The 18,807-nt window shown below is 55.3% G+C and overlaps 1 protein-coding gene across 6 annotated transcripts in view; it reads left to right on the top strand.

The window, feature by feature from the left end:
- The window catches only part of CARD11 (caspase recruitment domain family member 11), a 126,397-nt gene extending 121,299 nt beyond the window's left edge, over positions 1-5,098 (top strand). For 5 of the 6 annotated variants that reach the window (XM_038539600.1, XM_038539598.1, XM_038539602.1 and 2 more), the window contains 3 exons: positions 926-1,050; positions 2,525-2,640; positions 4,413-5,098. In XM_038539600.1, the coding sequence (XP_038395528.1) occupies positions 926-1,050; positions 2,525-2,640; positions 4,413-4,617 (446 nt within the window). In that variant the 3' untranslated portion in view covers positions 4,618-5,098. Of the gene's footprint in view, positions 1-925; positions 1,051-2,524; positions 2,641-3,254; positions 4,192-4,412 lie in introns of those variants that run through there. The other variant, XM_038539603.1, reaches the window with a different exon arrangement.
- Positions 5,099-18,807: the final 13,709 nt, after the last annotated feature.

Here is an 18,807-nt window from a genome sequence, read left to right on the forward strand (position 1 = left end):
TAAAGACGTGGTCACCCAGCAAGTGAGTGGGGCCTCCAGTACATACCTCCTCCAGGAAGCCTACATATTCCCTCCACATTTCCTCACTCCTGCCACAATAAATAACCCATCACTGCACCTACTAAATTGTTTCATTGTCTTCTGTATCCCACATTTTTCTCCCCAGCTAGGTCATAGGTTCTCAAGTACAAGACCAGCTGTGTTTTTATTCTGGCTGGCCCTTAGTAGATTTTCAATAAATGTTAAATTTCAATAAAAATTAGCTTGATGGATGGAGGGATGGAGTGGGGGGATGGATGAATGGATGGGTAGGTGGATGGGTAGATAGGCAGATGAATGGTGGATGGGTAGATGACTGGGTGGATGGGTGGAGGGATAGATGGGGGGGTGAATGGATGGATAGATGAGTAGATGGATGGATGGAGGGATGGATGTATGGTTGGGGTGAATGTGTAGATGGATGGGTGGATGGATGAATGGTTAGATGGATGGGTAGATGGTTGCATGGATGGATGGATAGATGAATGGTTGGATGCATGGGTGCGTGTGTGGATGGGGAAGGATAGATGGGTGGATGGATGGATGGTTGCATGAATGGATGGGTGGATGGATGAATGGGTGACGAGGTAGATAGATGGATTGATGAGTAAAGCAGGACACCCTTCATCACCAGTACTGCACCTAAGTGCCTGAGCTACTTTGTCCAGTGAAACTTAATGCTGAGAATTTACCAACCAGCTCTTCTGTGGGCCGCTGTGGAAAGTGTAAAGAACTGCGACCTTGACCCTACCCTTGAGAAGCCTCACAGTCTAGTAGAGGAGCTACGGTTTGTTTAAACGTGGCCAGGAGGGGATCAACATGGAGTTTTGTTGAGCCCAGAAAGGGGAGTTTTGTGCTGCCCTCAGGACTGAACTTCTGTCCTCAGATGTTGTCACCAGAGACGAGTTCCTCAGAAAGCAAAAGACAGAGACCATCATCTACTCCCGAGAGAAGAACCCCAACACTTTCGAATGTATTGTTCCTGCCAACATCGAAGCTGTGGCCGCCAAGGTGAGGTGGGAGGCAGGGGGCTGGATCAGGTGACACCACTGGTTGTCTTTGTGGGGCCACCTCAGCCATAGACAAGGGTGGGGTGCAGAGTTGCTCTCACCTCCCTGTGGGCAAGCCTCCTTCTTTTCCTTTTGCCTTCTGCTCCACGTTACCTCTCCACATACCCTCATTCTCTGGGCTCCAACATGCACATTTATATTTTGAAACCACCTTCTGTTTCTGATGGTTCCCTGGCACTAGTGTTCTGATTCACATCGTTCAGGGCTATACATGTGCCTAGCTGCAAGAACAAGGGCCAGAGGCAGGGGAGCATATATCAGGGTGAGAGACAGGGAGAGCAAATGGGCGACAAGAGTCATGGGGGAAATGGAGTGGCAGAAGGGTTATCGGCTGCAACGCAGGAGAGTCTTCTGGAGCCAGACAACGGGATCCTTGTGAGCCGCAAGCAATGAGTTCTTTCTCCTTCCGGGACCTTTCCAAAACAAAGCTATCAGGCCAGCCCTGGTGGGGGGGGGGGGTCAGCTCTCCTGGGTGACCTTGGGGTGGGTAGGCAGAGCAGGTGCCCACTGGAGCTCCTCATCTGCCACCCAACACCCCCCATCCGCCACCCCACATTGTCACTCACACAGATGAACACATGGGCAGAGCTGTTAGCCAGCCTGGAGCAGTTGGTTTGGTTTTCAAGTCTGGGCCACAGCAGCTATAGGGAATTCTGATATTGGAGTGGACAGGGCATCAGTGGGCGGGGGCCGAGCCGAGATGGTTGTCCCTGGAGAGGGGAAGCCGCCCAGTGGATCTGTGCCGTGAGGAGTCTGGGCAGTGGCCACGCCAGCAGGGAGCCAGCGAGCGCGGTGACCAGAAGGAGCACAGGGACGAGGGCATGTTCAGGGTGTGGAAATTCACTGAGCTGCACACTTAGGAACACACACACTTCCCTGTATTGACCTTCTCTTTCAATGCAGAGCATTTGGGCTTTGGGGGGTTTGTTTTTGAAGTGACACTTCCAGCAAAACAGAGATTGTCCTGCTTCAGAAGGGATGAGCTCATGGGTGCCCGAGAACCCTTGCAGATGCTCCCAGGACTGTCCAGCCCCACCTCACCTTTCGAGGGTTTTCCACCCTTGACAGTACCAAGAACACCTTCGTAAGCTGAGGGGAGCAGCAGGTGTTCTGGAAGCCGATTTTGATTTTGATTAAAACCCTTTCATGCCGCCCGCCTCCCCTCAGGCTAGGTGCCTCGGCTCTGCCGCTGCCCACCGCTGTGTGCAGCACTGTGGAACCAGGTGTCCACGCGAGCAGGGACTTGTCCTACAGAGGTCGGGCTTCCCCTTGGGTCTCTCCCCAGTGCAGCTGGGGGTACTCGGGGCTCTCGTCCCCGTCCCTGACCTGCAGAGCCTGGCCCTGCATCTCGGGCCCTGCCCCAGCTCCCCAGAGGGGCTGGAGGAGCTACTGACCGCTGACTGCTGTGATTGCAGGACAAACACTGTCTTCTGGAGGCCGGGATCAGCTGCACCAGAGACTTGATCAAGTCCAGGATTTACCCCATCGTGCTCTTCATTCGGGTGTCAGAGAAGAACATCAAGAGGTTTAGGTAGGGCTCTGAGACCCCTCCTCTCCCTGACACACCTCTGGGGTCCCCACTGAGAACCACTGGCTGCGGGGTCCCCCTGCTCACCCCATTAGGGAGTCCTCATTGAGGGCCTGACTGCAGTCCAAGGCAGCCACGACCTCCAACCTCTAGCAGCGGAGACAGTAACACACACAGAACGTGTCCGGGGGGGACAAGTGCTGGGAGGGATGGCTGCAGGACCCAGGTGACTGGGGAGGGAGGCTGATGTGGGAGCAGCCCCAGAACAGTGAGGGCAAGCCGAGCAGGTGCTGGCAGAGAAGGACCCAGACTTTGGGGCGGGGACAGCTGCAGGAGGCGGTGTGGTGGGCAGTGTGAGGTCAGTGACCGTGCAGCTGAGGGGTCCAGACCACGCCAAGGGACATGATCCAACAGGACGTAGAAGGCTCCCTCCAGCTGCTGTGTGGTTGGGACCACCCCTGAGCAAGAGCCAAGACCCAGATCCTATCTGGCAGGTGGCAAGGAAAGGTCTGAATCTGTATTCAAGGTCAAGCCTGTGGTGTTTGTTGCAAGGTTGGCTGTGGGGTTTGGGGCCTGGCCACTACGTGGCACTATCCCTGACCTCACCTCTCCTATAGACAGCTACAAGGGAGAGGAAGAGAGGTTAGGCCACTCGCCTCTTTCACCAGATCTTTACTGGGCACCTGTTTAAGTGCTTGGCACCAGGGAACCCATGAATGAGCAAACGACAAAACTCCCCACCCCACCACTGCACACGCATTCTGATGGCTGCTGTCCAAAACCCATAAACGCCCATGTGGTGGTGAGGATGGGGAGAAGCCTAGCGCACCGCAGGCGGGGACGTGAAACCACGCAGCCGCTGTGGAAGACAGAGGGTCCGCACAGAATGGCCGTGTGATCCAGCGGTTCCACCCCAGGACATCTGCCCAGAAGAATCCAAAGCATCGTCTCAAAAAGATAACTGCTCACCCACAGTCAAGGCAGCCTTATTCCCAAATGTCCAAAGGCGGAAGCTGCCCAAGTGTCCATCAATGGATGGACAAACAGAAGGTGGTCCATCCGTGCACTGGACTATGACTCAGCCTTGGAAAGGAAGAACATGCTGGCACCTGCTGCCACCTGGATGAAGCTTGAAGAGATGAGGCTCGGCGAAATCAGCCAGACACAGAAGGACAAATACCGTATGATTCAGCATCCGTGAGGCCCCTGGAGGAGACGGATTCACAGAGAGTAGATGGTGGCGCTAGGGACCGGGGATGGCGGACGGGGAATGAGCGTGTTTGTCGGTATGGGTTTCAGCTTTACAGGATGAAGAGGTACCAGAGGTTAGTGGCCCAACGAGGTGAATAAACTTACCATGACTGAACTGTACTCTTAAAGACCGTCAGGCTGGGGACTTTTACACGCATTGTACCACAGTTAAGACCAAGGAGGGTAACAGCTCCCCTGCCCCATCAGCTAGCCCTGAAAATGGAAGAATTAAAAAAAAAAAAAAAAAAAAAGTAAACCAAACAAAAGATTTTTTAAGTCCCACCTCTTCGGATTTCCCCAGTGACCAGAGTAGCAGGGTCCCCCCCCACCCCGGGCCCCGCCAGCCGCACAGCCCTGTGCTGGAAGGCGGTGGGCACCAGGGAGACCCGGCGTGGCAGGTGACAGCCGGGGGGCGGGCAGGGGTCAGGTGGCACAGCGCCCTCCCAGCCCCACCCCAAGTCTCCCCGCGCCTGGGCTCCCACGCGGCTCCCACAGCCCCCGTGTCCCCCCACCCCTGTCCACAGGAAGATGCTGCCCCGGCCGGAGACGGAGGAGGAATTCCTACGGCTGTGCCGGCTGAAGGAGAAGGAGCTGGAGGCCCTGCCCTGCCTGTACGCCACGGTGGAGGCCGACATGTGGGGCAGCGTGGAGGAGCTGCTCCGGGTCCTCAAAGACAAGATCAGTGAGGAACAGCGCAAGACCGTCTGGGTGGACGAGGACCAGCTGTGAGGCGGCCCCCGAGTCTGAGCGCAGCCCCGGGGGGTGTCCGGACCCCAGCGGCCAGTGCCGTGGGGGCGAGGGGCCTCCGTCCACCCGGTCAGGGAGCTCCCCCGCCAGGGAGCCCCGGGGCAGACGCAGCTGAGCGGGTGGACACTCAGGTGGGAGCGGGACGGGTTTAGGGCCCCCCCACCCCAGGGCTGACCTGGCCGAGTGGTCCTGCCCTACGGAGTCAGCAGGGAGGCCGGGCCCCACGATGGACACGACGCCAGGCCCGAGGCCAGCGGCCCCGCGGAAGCCTGAGCAGCGGATGAATGTAACGCATGGAACAGGGGTGCTACCCTTGGGGCAGGGACCCTGAACGCCAGGGCACCCACCAGCCCTTGGGACGCTCCAAATACACGTTCCCCAGGCAGGACAGTTGGGGCGGAAGGGGAAACGTGCCATGCTATTATTTTTCTTGCATTAAAATGGAGACATTTCCTTGTTTTCAGCCTTTTTTTAAAAATTCATATTATTTCATCATTTGCAGAGGCGTTCCACTCTTGCCGCCACTGTAACCTGCAAACCACTTCTGGAAAGCTTAAGTCAGGCCCTGAGTTGTGCATAGGGGTGCAGGCAGGGAGGCCGTACATCCCCGCTTACCCAGGACAGACCTGATTTGTACCGGGGTTTTGGGTGCAATTCCTGGCCGCTCCCTCTTTGGCTAAGATATGTCCTGATTTGGGTGACAAGCTATCAAGCCACTCTGGGAAGGGCCTGTCCTTCCACAGGCTACTTGGGAGCCCCTACCTCTCCAACTCCAGCCCTGAGGCCAGGGCCCCTTAGTCAGCTCCCCCCGCACAGGCTCTCTGCATCTCTGCACATTACATTCATACACGCAGCCTTACTTCATCTTCCGTTTCAGCGGGTGGGGGTCTTTGTGGGGTGTGCTCCCACTGCCCAGGAGCTGGAGGGGTGTGGGTATGTGCAGGAGAGCTGTGCTTCCCTCCCCAACAGATAGCAAAGGCCCTATGGGTTCTAGAGCTACTCTCCTCCTCGACCGCTTAATGCAGATTTTCCAAGTATGGACCCAACAGCGTGTGGCCAAAGCAGGCCACCATACTGAATATTCATAACCGGGTAGGTGGCAGGCTGGGCTTCAATTCCAGGTCTGTGGGTTCATGGGAACTATAAGAGCAATTGCTTGTTGACAACCCAATACCCTTACCAACAGAATCCTGTTTTATTCTGGGAAACTATGTATGGCTAAAAGGCCACATATCCCAGCCTCCCTTGCACCTAGGGTAATCAAGAAAATGTAAGGTGACAAGGTTTGGAGGAAAGACAAAGCAGACAAACAGCCCTTCCTCTAGTGTCCTGCCTGGAATACAGATGTGATGGCTGGAGCTGTAGCAGTCATACTGGATCTTGAGGTGACCTTGAGAATGGAAACTGCACAGAAGATGGTGGAGCAGAAAGAGAAAAGGAGTCCGAGTTACAGATGGCACGTTGGAGCCCAGGACTACGCTCAGGTTTTATTTGCATAAGACAGAAATAAATTTTTATCTTGTGTTCAACGGCTGTTATTTCAGTCTTTGGTTATAGCTTGAAGCAATTCCTAACAGATGCAGGAACAGCCCTTGGTCTTAAACACCGTGGGCATGAGTTGATCTGCCAGGTTTTTGCCGCATATTCAAGATACGAATAACGAGTACACAAGCTTTTGATAAATATCTCAGTCTAAAAAACAAACGCTGTGGATCCTGCAGCATTTTGACCCTGAGAAGTCAAATGAGCACCACAAAGCTCAGGGAGGTGGGGGGCGGGGGGTCCGCGGTGGGGGTCCTGGTCCCTTCATCCCTCTGTGATGACGAATTGTCCCTCCAACACTGAGATCCCAGTTTGCCAGGGAGAGCGGTGCCTTAAAAACAAAGGGCATTCTCCCAAGAGCCAGTTAGTGATGCTTTTTATTTTCTGAAACAGCCCCCAGAATCAAGCTGAATGTGCTAGGTCTGGAGGGGCCATGCTTCGGGAAGCCCAGCTATGGTTATTTAGGGCCGGATAAGCCACCCACCTTGAGAGGCCCTGTGGGCGCTGGAAGGCCTTCTGCTTCCATCTTGGTTGAGCTTTACATTGAACAGTAAATCTTCCCCAAGCCGAGGCAATCGTGGCTCACCACTCAGACCCTGTGTGCTTCCTCGTAAAGTACTTAGAGCCAAGGGGGCAGATGTGATTGCAAGAGGGCTCCAGAGTGAAAGGTCTGCTGATTTATTTATATTTATCTAACTTCAGATTCTCAGGCTTGTGCAGAATAACCAAACTCGTGAATTGCATGTAACTTGAGGGATGGGAGGAGACAAGAAACCACACGGGGTGGGAGAGAGACCTGAAAAAAATTTGCTGTGGGTGCTTTCCCCCCACCCCCAGTCCTGCCCTCCGCCCACCCCGAGTCATTCTCACCAGGCTCCAGAATGCAGGGCTGTGGGGCTGTGCGTATGCTAATAAGATGGGGCAGGAGGAGAGAAGGTCAGGATTGAGTTTCTGTGTTCTGGGTCAGTCCCCGGATGGAACCGTGAAGTCAGCAGGAGGCTGGGGTTTGGCACCCCGGGGAATCGGTCCACGGGAGGATTTCAAAGAAGCCCCCTGACATCATCTGCTGGAGCTCCGGGCTCTGATTTGTCAGCCGCCAGCAGCCCGGCGGTGGGCAGCTCCGAGGCTGCCTGGGAAGGAAAGCGGGGCCTGCCTGGGGCTGGGCGACCGCAGAGAGTGCCAGAGCTGTCTGCAAAGCCCAGCTGCAGCTGGAGCGACCCCACCAGAGTCTGCAAGCCGTGCTTTCCCTGTGGAGCCGGCCCAGGGCTCGGGGAGGTGCCCGAGATGCACACTGGGGCTGGCTGCCCGCACCTGGAGCCCGGGGCCCAGGCTCTGGAAGGGAGCCTGTGCCAGGCTGATAACACTAGTGATGAACGCTTGGGCTACCTCCAAGGACACCAGCCACACAGCTCGGAGCCCCGGAAATCGCGTTGTCTGTGTAGATCTACACTTTTCTGGGGAGACACTGCAGGCTTTCTCAGATTCCCCAGGGGCCCTGCAATCCCTAGAAGATTAATGGCTGATGCTCTCAGCTTGGGAAAACATTAGCAACTGTCTTTTGAGTTCCTACTCTGTGCCAACAAGCACTTTGTAAGTGTTCTTTTACTTACTGATCCCAAAACTTTTCTCCATTTTCTACAGGAATAAACAGGCCCAGAGAGGCTAAGTAGCTAGACCAAGGTCACACAGCTGGTAAGCTGACTTGCCAACTGCAGCCTCTCCGCTGGACCTTGCAATCCAGAGGCAGAGCCCTGGTGGCAGCTGCCGTGGCTCTCTGCTCTCCCAGTGACTGGGGAAGTGGTCGGCGCCCGGGGCAGTGGCTGGCTTGGGGGCAGGTCTCAGGATGATCAGATGGGGGAGGATGTGGATTTCCTCTCTTTGACCGAGGCAGCCTGCTTGGGTTTCTACCTAACCAGGCCACACTTTGGGGGTGGGGAGGGGAGTGCAGGAGGGGATGTCTTTGAGCCCTGGCATCATGCTGCCCTCAAAACCCGCTGCTATCTAGGTTGACGCCCCACTTCCAGCCCCACTACCCTGCCTCTCCTGGATTTGTCCTTGGCAGTCCTGCCAAGGTCAACCACGGTATTATGGCTGCCTGATGGGGAAACATGGTTCCAAGCACCTGCTCCAGCCCCTATATTACCCAGAATGTTCTGCAGGGCTTCTAACAACATCCACGAAGTCTTGCCCTGTGCTCTGAGGGCCTGGGACCAGAGACGTCTCCAGGGACGGAGGTTGGGGGATAAGGGATGGGAGCAGTTTCCAAGTGAGGCTGAACCTTGGCTTTTTGTTCAAACCCCAGGAACCCACACTAAAAGCAGAAAGTGTCCTGCTCTCACTGTCCTGGCCCCCGCCTCCCATCCCCCAACCCCTGGGCCAGATGAGGTCACCAGGCTGTGGGGGCTCTGGAGAGAAAGAGACCCTGAGAACAGTTCAGACCTCATGGGTCTAGTGCTGAGTTGAGGGAAGCTGTGAGTGTGAACACCTGCCAGGTGCGTCCCCATCACTGCCTGGAGGGCACCTGTAAGGACCCAAAACCTCAGGTGGGGGTGGGGGGGGGTGGGGAGCAGAGTCTCCACAAGAAGATGCAACAGTTCACCTTGGTTTTGAATCTGGAGCTCTGTACCCGTTCCTGAGAGAACATTCACAGCCTTTGGAAGCACACGTTATCAGAGACCATGCACGTAAATCCCCTCCCCATCCCCGTCCCCCAGAGTCTCCTGTGCCATCCAGGGCTTCACGCACGGACGGGCGGTGTGTATTCTTACTCCCCACTGTGTCGCACGCCGTCCTGTACTTTATACCTGGGAGCTCCTCCCTGTGCCTTTCCACAGCTGTCCAGTGTCCCTGGCCAGCCACCCCGTCATTTCCTCCACAGACGTGTAGCTTATTGGCAGGGATTAGCTGTGGCCCTGCGTCACTTCCCCGGCCACTGCCCAGGACGCCGACCACTTCCCCAGTCATTGGGAGATGCCTCTCTGCAGGATGCACGCCCCTAACAGGAGTCCTGCATGGGTAACCCCATGCATGGCACAGACCCCAGCGCCCCCCGACAGGGTGGCACCCATTCATGGCCGGGGCTTCCGTGGTGGATGACCACAGCGGGCCTGGCATTCTGGTCTGGGACTTTTCTCATGGGCCTATCTGACCCATAGGGGCCGTCAGTCAGTGTATGGACAGCCAATTGCCACACCCTCTGGCCTCGGTTAAACTTTGAAGTTCTGAGACCCCGGCCCCTGGGGCTGCTCTCTGCTGCAAAGCCGTGTGCATGGTTTTTGAAAGGAGAGAAGCTTGTGCTGGGACCCCACTCCCCCTTTCCCATCCGGTAAGGGATACTAGTCCATCCAGGGCCTAAAGCCAAACTCACCCCCTTATATCCCAAACCTGCCCCACGCCACCCACCCCTGACTCCATCACTCAGCCAAAAAGCTGGGTGACACCAGCTTTCTCTCACTGAGTCTCCTTTTGTATCTTTCTCTGTGTTTCTGTCTCTCTCTCACACACACACCCTCTCCCCATCCCACACCTGCCACACTGGTCCAGGCTGACCTTGCCTCTCACTGACGGCTGGGACACACCCAAACCACACATATCACACCCAACCTCATCAGCCCTCTTGCTTTTCCTCTGGCTTCTAGGGTTCCACATAGGCTGTTCCTCTTCCCTGATATGCTGTTCCCTTCAATCTGCCTAACTGCTACTCATATATCAGGCGTCAGCTGCATTGTCAACTCTGGGGGAGGACAGCCTGACCTGACCTGACCTGAGGTGCACACCCATCACAATTCTCACCAGCCCATGTTGGAGTGACTCTCTCTCTCTTTTTTTTTTTTTTTTAACATTTTATTTATTTATTCTTGAGAGACAGAAAGAGAGAGAGGCAGAGACACAGGCAGAGAGATACAAGCAGGCTCCATGCAGGGAGCCCAACACAGGACTCGATCCAAGGTCTCCAGGATCACACCCTGGGCTGACGGTGGCGCTAAACCACTGAGCTACCCGGGCTGCCCTGGAGTGACTCTTTTGACTGTGAGCTTCACAGGGTGGACAGCAGGTCTGTCTGACCCCTTGGATCCAGTAACTGGGTGCTAGCAGCTGCTGGGATGGACTACAATTAAGTGCAAGTCATCGCATTGCCTTTGGGTCTGCCCAGGGTCCAGCAAGGATGTGAGTGAGTAATGTGGGCCATAGTAAGGCCATAGGGACCTGTGGGGACCATGGGAAATTGGCCAGCATGTAATCCATCTGAACGAAGTAGCTGGGACTCAGCTGAATCTCTTGGTGTCATGTAGGAAGCAAACCCTGTCTTACCAGACCTTCTCATTATTCAAGAGAACACTTGGCTTTCCTCTTCAGGCTAATCACCTCATCATTACGAGATGGCTGCCACAGTTCCAGACATCACATCCTCACCTCTGGCGCCCAAAACACGAAGGTAGGATCTCTCCTTTGTTGTGGAGGAACATCTTTCTCAGAAACCCCCAGTAGCCCTTCCCTGATGCCTCATTTAGCCAATATTGAATTGTATTCCCATTTTGGGGCTGCACACATTGACACTCAAACACAGAAAACAAGACTGGTCTTTATGGAAAGAAACAATAGCATTTGTCACAGGAGAGCTTGTTTAGATGGTATGGCCTCCTTGAGGAGGTGACATTTGAGCAGGAGCCTGAAGGGAATGGCAACAAGCCGTGAAAACAAAAATACGGGGCAAGAGCATTCAAGCAGTGAGCACAGCAGGTGCAAAGGTCCTGGGGCAGACACCGAAGCCTGCCGAGGCTAACTCAAGTGAAAAAGAAAGATGGGTTCTTGTGTGATGGGATACACTGTCCTCTCCACCGCTAGAGTTCTGACTCTGCCAGTTCAGCGTCTTTCCCTCCCTCCCCCCGGAAGGGCTCTACAACTCCCACACTTGGAGCTTTGATGTCAGGAGTGGGGAGAGAGAGGCATTTGGGCAACAACTTGGGGGAAATCCTCCAAGAGAGGAGGAGGTGGCTGCAGGGAGAGAAGTCAACAGGAGGAGAGAGAGCACATTCTACAGGGTTAGCATGACCATGTTTGATCCACAACATTTAAGGAACTCAAGTCTCAGGATTCCTTTTTTGGTTGCTGGACTGTGTTTCTTGGCCTCGGCCATGTTTGAGAGGCCACCCTTGGGTCACATCACCAGAGCAGCTGAGAATATCTGCAACCAGAAAGTTCCAGAACAGCCAGGCCCCTCGAGGGTAGGAAGTGGCCAGCAACCACGGTGGCACTGGCGGTGGCGGAGCCAGACAGAAACAGGGAGAGCCTCAGCGTGGTGGCAGTGTTGACACCAAGGGATTGGGGGAAGCTCCGAGTCAGCAGCCCCTCTCTGTCTGGGGAGAGGTCGTGCCATCTAACAGCACTCCTCTGCCTACCCTCGCTCCTGACAGGAGGCAGGTGGCTCCCCTCACCCCTGCCTGCTTTCTCTGAGTCACTCGTCTTACACTTGGCCTCACATCTGCAGGGCTGGTGTCCTACAGATGTCCCCTGAGCCAGCCGCCGCACATTCCTGCCGAGGGATGTGTTTGGACCGGCCCATGTCAGGTGTCTCCCCTGGCGTGAGCAGCTGTGGGCACGGGAGAGGCAACCCAGGTACACGCACTCCCACAAGCCTCAAAGGCCGTTTGATTCTGGCTCACGATGTCAGAGAAGAGAAAGGCCAAGAAGGACACCAGAGGTGGTTTTGCATGTTGGCAGTCCCCGAGAGCAGCACACAGTCACTCCTCCCTCCGTGACTTTTCCCTGGCTCACACCTAATTTCTCCCGATCCAGTTGTTTCATTGAATTTTTATTCATTTGAGAAAAAGTCATAAACCAAAGGTACAGGTCACCTTTGCTTGCAGGGGTCTCTGGGGTCTCTGGGGCTGGGCCAGCCGTGCTCCTCCTGCAGGGTCCAAGCGCCCCCTCCACGCCAGCCTGGGTTAGGGACACCGTGGCCCCTCCACGCGGCCAGCCCTCCGCCGGGCGGCTGCCCTTCCCGCCTGGCACCCTGGCCTCTTGTCATCAGACCTCTGTGGATGAACTGAGCTGCATCCATGGGGCTGAGGGCCTCCCCGGTGTGGGCAGCCCTTCCTCACCCACATGGCTTTTCTACCATTTGTGTTGCTCATCTGCTCACCACCTGGGCCTCCGAGCATCACCTCGGGTGAGCTGGGGAGGGATGGCCTGCGCCCTTTGCTTCAAGGCTCCTGGACCTCTGACTTTGAAGAAGACCCTCACGTCAGCTGACGAGTGAGGCCCCCTCCAGCAGATGATGCCACTGCTGTGTGCCAGGCACTCTGCATGTCATTTCCAAGCCTGGCACCCATCTGTCCCTGTGGCAAACATCATCCCATTTAACAGATGGTAAAACTGAGTTTCAGTTGCTGAGAATGGACAGAGATTTGAGGGGGGGACCTGGGGGTGCTCCTCACAGCTGGCTGGGGCATCCTTGGCACAGCTCACCTGGACCACTCATCAGGCTCCACTATATGGGCAGAGGTGGAAGTCACACTGGAGTGCCCAGGTCTTCGGGAGGGACAGGGACAGGCCCCCCCATGGAGGGTGCTGAGGGGGAGGTGGGGCTTGCCTCCGTCCCTCCTTGTCTGCACTATCCGTGGTGCCAACAAAGCCCTCTGCCCACAGGATTGCAGGCCTGGGTCCCTGGGACCCTTGGTCCCCAGGTCCCCGAGTTCCTCAGTGTCTGTGTCCCCAGGTCGCTGCATCCCTGGGTCCCCAAGTCCCTGGGTCCTTGGGACCACAGCAGCATGGCTCGCCAGCGACAGGAAGTGTGGGGTTCACAGGAAGGGGGCGGGTGAGAGGGGACGTGCACCAGGAGATGATGTTTGGCTCGCTGGTTTGTTTGGATGCTAAAATTAGCCGCCTGTGAGTGAGGGGCACGGGCTCACACTCTTCTCTTAGCGCTGGCTGCTTCGAAACCCCAGGTGCTCGTCTAAAAATTGTATCGAAAGTTTCCGAGCCGGTATGGCTGACTGGAAATGAGTGTCTAATACAGGAATCTCCTTCTTTCCTATCACGTGTCATGCTCGGCTCTGACCTTGTTTTGACCGATGCAGCGAGTCTCCCCCAGCTTGTCTGACTGGACACGAATGTCGGTCTGAGGCTGTGTGTGTGTGTGTATGTGTGTGTGTGAGATAGAGACAGAGACAGAGACAGAGAGACCCAGACCAAGGTTCAAAGGCCATTAGTTCCTCCAGTACAGACTGCTCCTTACCCTTCCTGTCCCCAGCCCAAGGGTGGGCAGCAGGTGCTTCGGTGACAGCATGCCTGCACCATGAGGGGTCCTCAGGCATCTGTGGGCTGGCAGATGCATGATCCCAGGGGACATGGAAAGGGGACATTGGAATTTCTAAGATAGCTTTCTGTAACTCCTTGAAAGTCACCCGCTGTAGAGTGAGGCCATAAAACCTGGGCATGTGGCATGTGATGTGTCACATGGGGTAGCTGTGAGGCCCACACAGTGGAGCCCCCAAATGGGCCACTCTAGTAAGGTCAGGGCCCCTGGGCTTCTAAGGTCAATTTTGCCCAAATGTTCAAGACCAAACAAGTGTGCCATTTGCCCCCAAAACGGATTCCTCATCCCCTCCATACGTGGCACGCCCACCAGCCGTCAAACAAGAAGCCCAACATTCAACCTGAGTTCCCAGACTAACATGCTGTGCCCTTCACATCCTCTCCCCCGACTCCCAGATCTCCCCACCACCGGTCATCCGGCCCCCACTCTCCTGGCATCCCCCCGGCCGGCTGCGGTTCTCACCGCTTTGTGCACCAGGAATCCCTCAGGCATCTGAAACCCCTCAGAGACCCCCGCCTCTCAAGGTAGCATTTTCTCATGCATAACATAAAGCTCATAGGATTGTAAAAGAAAACATCTTTGTTGAAATACGGTTATCAAAGTATTTAAGAGTAAACTCTTAGACTGGTCACTGATGCGCTTTCTCGCGAATGCATTACGATAACGAGATTCGACAGCAAAATCTAGGGCTGAGGATGCCAGCGTCACTGTTTCTGTCCTGATGAGCAGGAGACTGTGTCCAGTCGCCTGCGGGAGCATCAGCGACATGCCCAGACACCGTGTTTCTGTGGGCGAGCAAGCCCCAGGGACACGTCCACCCCCTGTGGTTCATTGCCCCCGTCTGTACTGGAAGGAAACACAAACATCAATCCAGAGTTAGACAAAATGAGACTGTGATTTTGTCCGGTCGGAACTCGCACACAGACCCCCTGGGGTCTGCTCACAGCCCCAAATGAAGAAGCCCTGACAGAGGGAACTGTCCGGAGCACAAGTTGGGTCTTGTTCACCCTTCTATTCCCAAACCTAGCAAAGCCTGGAGCCGGCAGGAAGCGGCACTGAGACAGGGCCAGGGAGCCCAGCCCGGCCTCCACGGTACAGGACAGACAGACCAGGGGGCCTGGGGTCCCAAGTCCTGAGGATGGAACCAGCGCCCGCCACGTGCTTGCTTTGGGCTCGGGGGCCTGGCGACAGCCGAGCATGTGTCTGACCTTGAGCATGGCTGGGGGCGTGCGGTCAGGGACCCCTCAGCATAAGGAGGCAGATCTTCAACTAAAGCTGGAGCTGGGGAGGCCTGGCCCAGAACTCACCTAGGGCCTTCACCGAGGAACCGCTACCCTGCACACTCACAGCCAGACTTTGCACCAGATAAAAGGGAGGAACGTCCCCATGAGGACACAGGGGAACAGCCAGGGCTAGTCCTGCTTCTCTGTGCCCGAGGGTGAGGGGCCCCTCCTGGGGCTGCGTAGGAAGGTAGGAAGCCCGGGGCGGGGGGCAACGGGCTGCCCTCCGACAGGGCTCTGGGCCCAGCAGGAAGGGTGGGGGCCGGGCACTCAGTGACACTTGCAAGGCCAGGTTCCTGCTGCGTTCCAGGTCCAGGTGAGGGGGCAGGAGGGCTGCTAAGACTCAGGCATGTTGCCATGGGAAATGCGATTTCTTGCCCCCGCACCCCCTACTCGGCTCTTACTGGTTAGAAGCGGATGTTGGGAAGGAGAAGTACCAGATGCCCAAAACCTGGAGCAGGGGCTAACTCGGCAGGGTGTACACGTCTGGGAAAAATCTCCGTGCAGCCTATTGATCTGGGAGGGAAAGCATTAAATATCTCTGTTAATCTGGCACTGTTCCTTTCATGCTCGATTATAGTTAGCAGCCTCAAGGATCTAAGACCTCGTCTGCTTGGATTACCATCAGCTGTTGTGGGTTTGTTTGGTTTTTTTTTTAGGGATTTTTCTTTTCTTTCTTTCTTTCTTTCTTTCTTTCTTTCTTTCTTTCTTTCTTTCTTTCTTTCTCTTTCTTTCTTTCTTTCTTTCTTCTTTCTTTCTTTCTTTCTTTTTCTTCTTTTTGACACACCTTGTGTGTATGTGTGTTTGTGTGTGTGTGTGTGTCCTCAAAAGCACAGGAGCATGCACACCTGTTTCAGCAAGTGCATTTATAGGCTGGGAAGACTTCGAGTACCCTCTAGTGGCAGGAAAGACTTCACTGTGCTGTGCCTGTGTGTGTGTTTGGGTGTGCACATGCATGCATCTGTGTTTGAGCTGGGTGTGCAAACCTGTGTCTACTGCAGTGTGGGGTGTTAGGTCCATGGGGGGGGGCACACACACATTCATGGAGCACCCCTGCCACCACTTCCCTCCATCACCGCCAGCCCCACTGGCAGCCTGGAGGGAACCAGGGAACCTGGCGGCTGCCGTCTGCCCTCCAGTGTACCCCCCTCCTCTTCAAATTCCCCCAGGCAGGCTATGGCCAACTTATCAAACCCTGTCCCCCATAGATCCTCATCTTTGGGCCCACTGACCCACTTTTCAGTCAGAGAGACAGGGACAGGCCACTGGGACCCCCATTCCCCTGACCCACAGTTCTGCAATCCTTGGTGACATAAATCTCCCAGGATTAAGCCTTCCCTGGTTCTGCAAAGACTTGGCTTTCCGTGTCACCTCCAGGGCCACAGGCTTTTCCCACACCAGCCTGCCGGAGCAAAGAGCTATTGACTTCTCTGTAAAATAATATGGTGCCAAAAAGGCAGGCTCTTCTTGGCTTCTGCCATTTCCCCCAGTAACCTGGACCCTGTGACGCCCGGCGCTCCCCCAGAGGTCCCCTGACCCCAAAAGTCATATCAATAAATCCAGCATCCTCACACTGGCCCCGGGAGACCTATGCCAAGGAGAAACTTCTCTCAGTGATTCCTGAAGCCTCAGTGAGGGGGGTGTGAGCCTGGCCATGCCACTCACACCTATATGAACTTGCACAAGTGTTTCCAGCTGTAAAATGGGCGTGACACCTTGTATAAAATTGGAAGACAGTGCCGCGCGGACTGTTTACACGGACATCCATGCCCAATCATAGCATAAATTCCTTTAATGGAATGGTGAATAGTCGCCTGCAAACGTGGCTCTTTCCCAGATGGGAGAGAAAGGAAAAGGCTTTGGGGCAGGGAGGGGGAGAGGGACCTTAGTCACAGCTGTCATGGTCTATTTCTTGCACTAAATCCAAAAAAGCACCTGCAGGGCAAGTAATAGAATTCAGGGGAGCTGGAAGGCAGGTACAGGGCAGGTCCATTCTGCTACTCTCTAGTTTTCTCTCTGTTTGAATTATGTCGTGAGAAGATAGTAAAATGAAGGAGGAACATCAACATTCCCTCAGGAGACTGCTAGGAGGCCAGAGCCATGTGCTCACCCCGTGTGCATCGCGCCTGCCACCTGCTGCACCCACCAGTCCTGACCTGGGGCCAGACCGTCCCCCTCGGTGGTCCTCTGTCCCTTCCCAGCCCTGGGAGAGCCAGCCGATCAGGTCCTCCTTGGGAGCGGGTTTGCTTTGGCTTGCGGGGTACGCAGTTTAGCAACAGACCTCAACCTGAAAGAACAGAGTGACAGGCTCAGGATTAGGGAGCTTGTCCCAGTATGCAATATGCAAGTGACATTGGGAACTATACAGACTTTTAAAAAATAATATATAATGATGTGTATGTGATATACATAAATAATATATATGTAATATATTAAAATACATATATCATATAATATACAGTATAATGTGAGCATACAGGACACATTGGAGACATTTATTTTTGTGCTGTGGTTTCAGAGAGCAATGCTGGCTTCTCATAAACATTCTTTATAGAAGAAAGTTCAGTTTATGCTGAAGAACAAGTGACTTCGTCTACAGACGCTGAGGTGGGCATGTCTGCACTGAGGTGGGGGTCTGAGTGGGGCACAAGTCCTGCCTCCTCCTGCTTACCATAGGATGGGCAGCTTTTTTTTTTTACTATACAAAGGGACCATCCACTCACCAAAAAATTATAAGGATTAACTTGTTAGTCTGAAAGACAATGGGATGGTACCACACTTGGCTTCCTTTCTATCTGAGGACCCAGGAACAACCCACACCTTTTGCACCCGCTCATTCGAGGGGGCGGGGGTGTGGGCCTAATGACATCTCGCCTGGGCCCATGCCAGGGTGACCCAAGGTGGTCCCAACTCTCCTGCTCACCTGCTAACCTGCTTGGCTGCCTCAGGCAAGTGTCTGTCCCTCTCTGGGCCTGAGTGTCTCCATCTGTATAATCAAGGCGCCCTCAGCACAGACAGTCTGGGGTTCCCTCTCCACCCGACTCCTCTGTCACACACACAGCCTGTATCCAAACTGGTGGCTTCACTCATCAGCTGCTGCCTCATTGGCAGGTCCTAGCTTACTGATGGAGGCAGCACTGCCTGCTGGGTCCCTCACCAGCCTGCTGGTGTTTGTAGACTGGAACCAGGACTGGCCCAGAGGCCTTACAGGTACCTTAGTGGGAGACGGGCAGGGTCTGAGCTGGGGAGGGGTCCAGACACCCAGGAGCTAGGCCATCCCCCTGCCTCACTAGCGGGAAGGTTGCACCTGAGGCATCCTGCCCAGCGTCACACAGGAAGCCCCGAGCAGGGCCCACATGGGTGTCCAGGTGCCCTGATGGGGACCACTGCATGGGAAAGGCAGGGAAGTCTGGTGCTGCTCCCAGCCTTTCAGGCAGGTCAGGCTTAGCCTCTCCTGCCCCTGCTTCCAGCCCTTTGGGCTCCCCCCAGGCAGGTTTGACTCTCACGGCGGGACCCCTGCTCCCGGGACACCTGCACATCTCCGGCCCTCTGTGAAGCCCCCTACACCCTGGGCCTCATTCTCCCTTGGCCACAGGGCTGAGTCCTGGTGATGTTTGCCCCTGCAGTCCCCACCCACACTGCCCATGACATCTGGGCCACACCTGGGGAAGCTCATTGGGAATTGTGGCTCCTGCCAATCTCCCCTCCGCCATGGGCCAGACACACCACCTCTTGAGGCCTAAAAACACCTCATGAGGCCTAGGTGCTCCCACCATCTCCAGCTTAGGAGGGGAAACAGGCCCAGAGAGGGCAAGTGGTGTATTGAGGCCAGGAAACATGTAGCTGGAATTCAAGCCAGTGTCACCCTGAAATGTTGACTCTGTGATGAGCCCTCCTCACCCACCCAGAGCATGTGGTGACGTGGACAAACGTGCCCACAGGGATAGCGCCCCACAACTAGCAGGCCCTCGAAATTACTTTAACTTGGCACTGAGCAGCAGCAGGCTTTAATGTGTCATTTTTGGACAGCTG

This window comes from Canis lupus, chromosome 6 (genome assembly GCF_011100685.1).
Source record: "Canis lupus familiaris isolate Mischka breed German Shepherd chromosome 6, alternate assembly UU_Cfam_GSD_1.0, whole genome shotgun sequence".
In the NCBI taxonomy this organism is placed as follows: domain Eukaryota; kingdom Metazoa; phylum Chordata; class Mammalia; order Carnivora; family Canidae; genus Canis; species Canis lupus.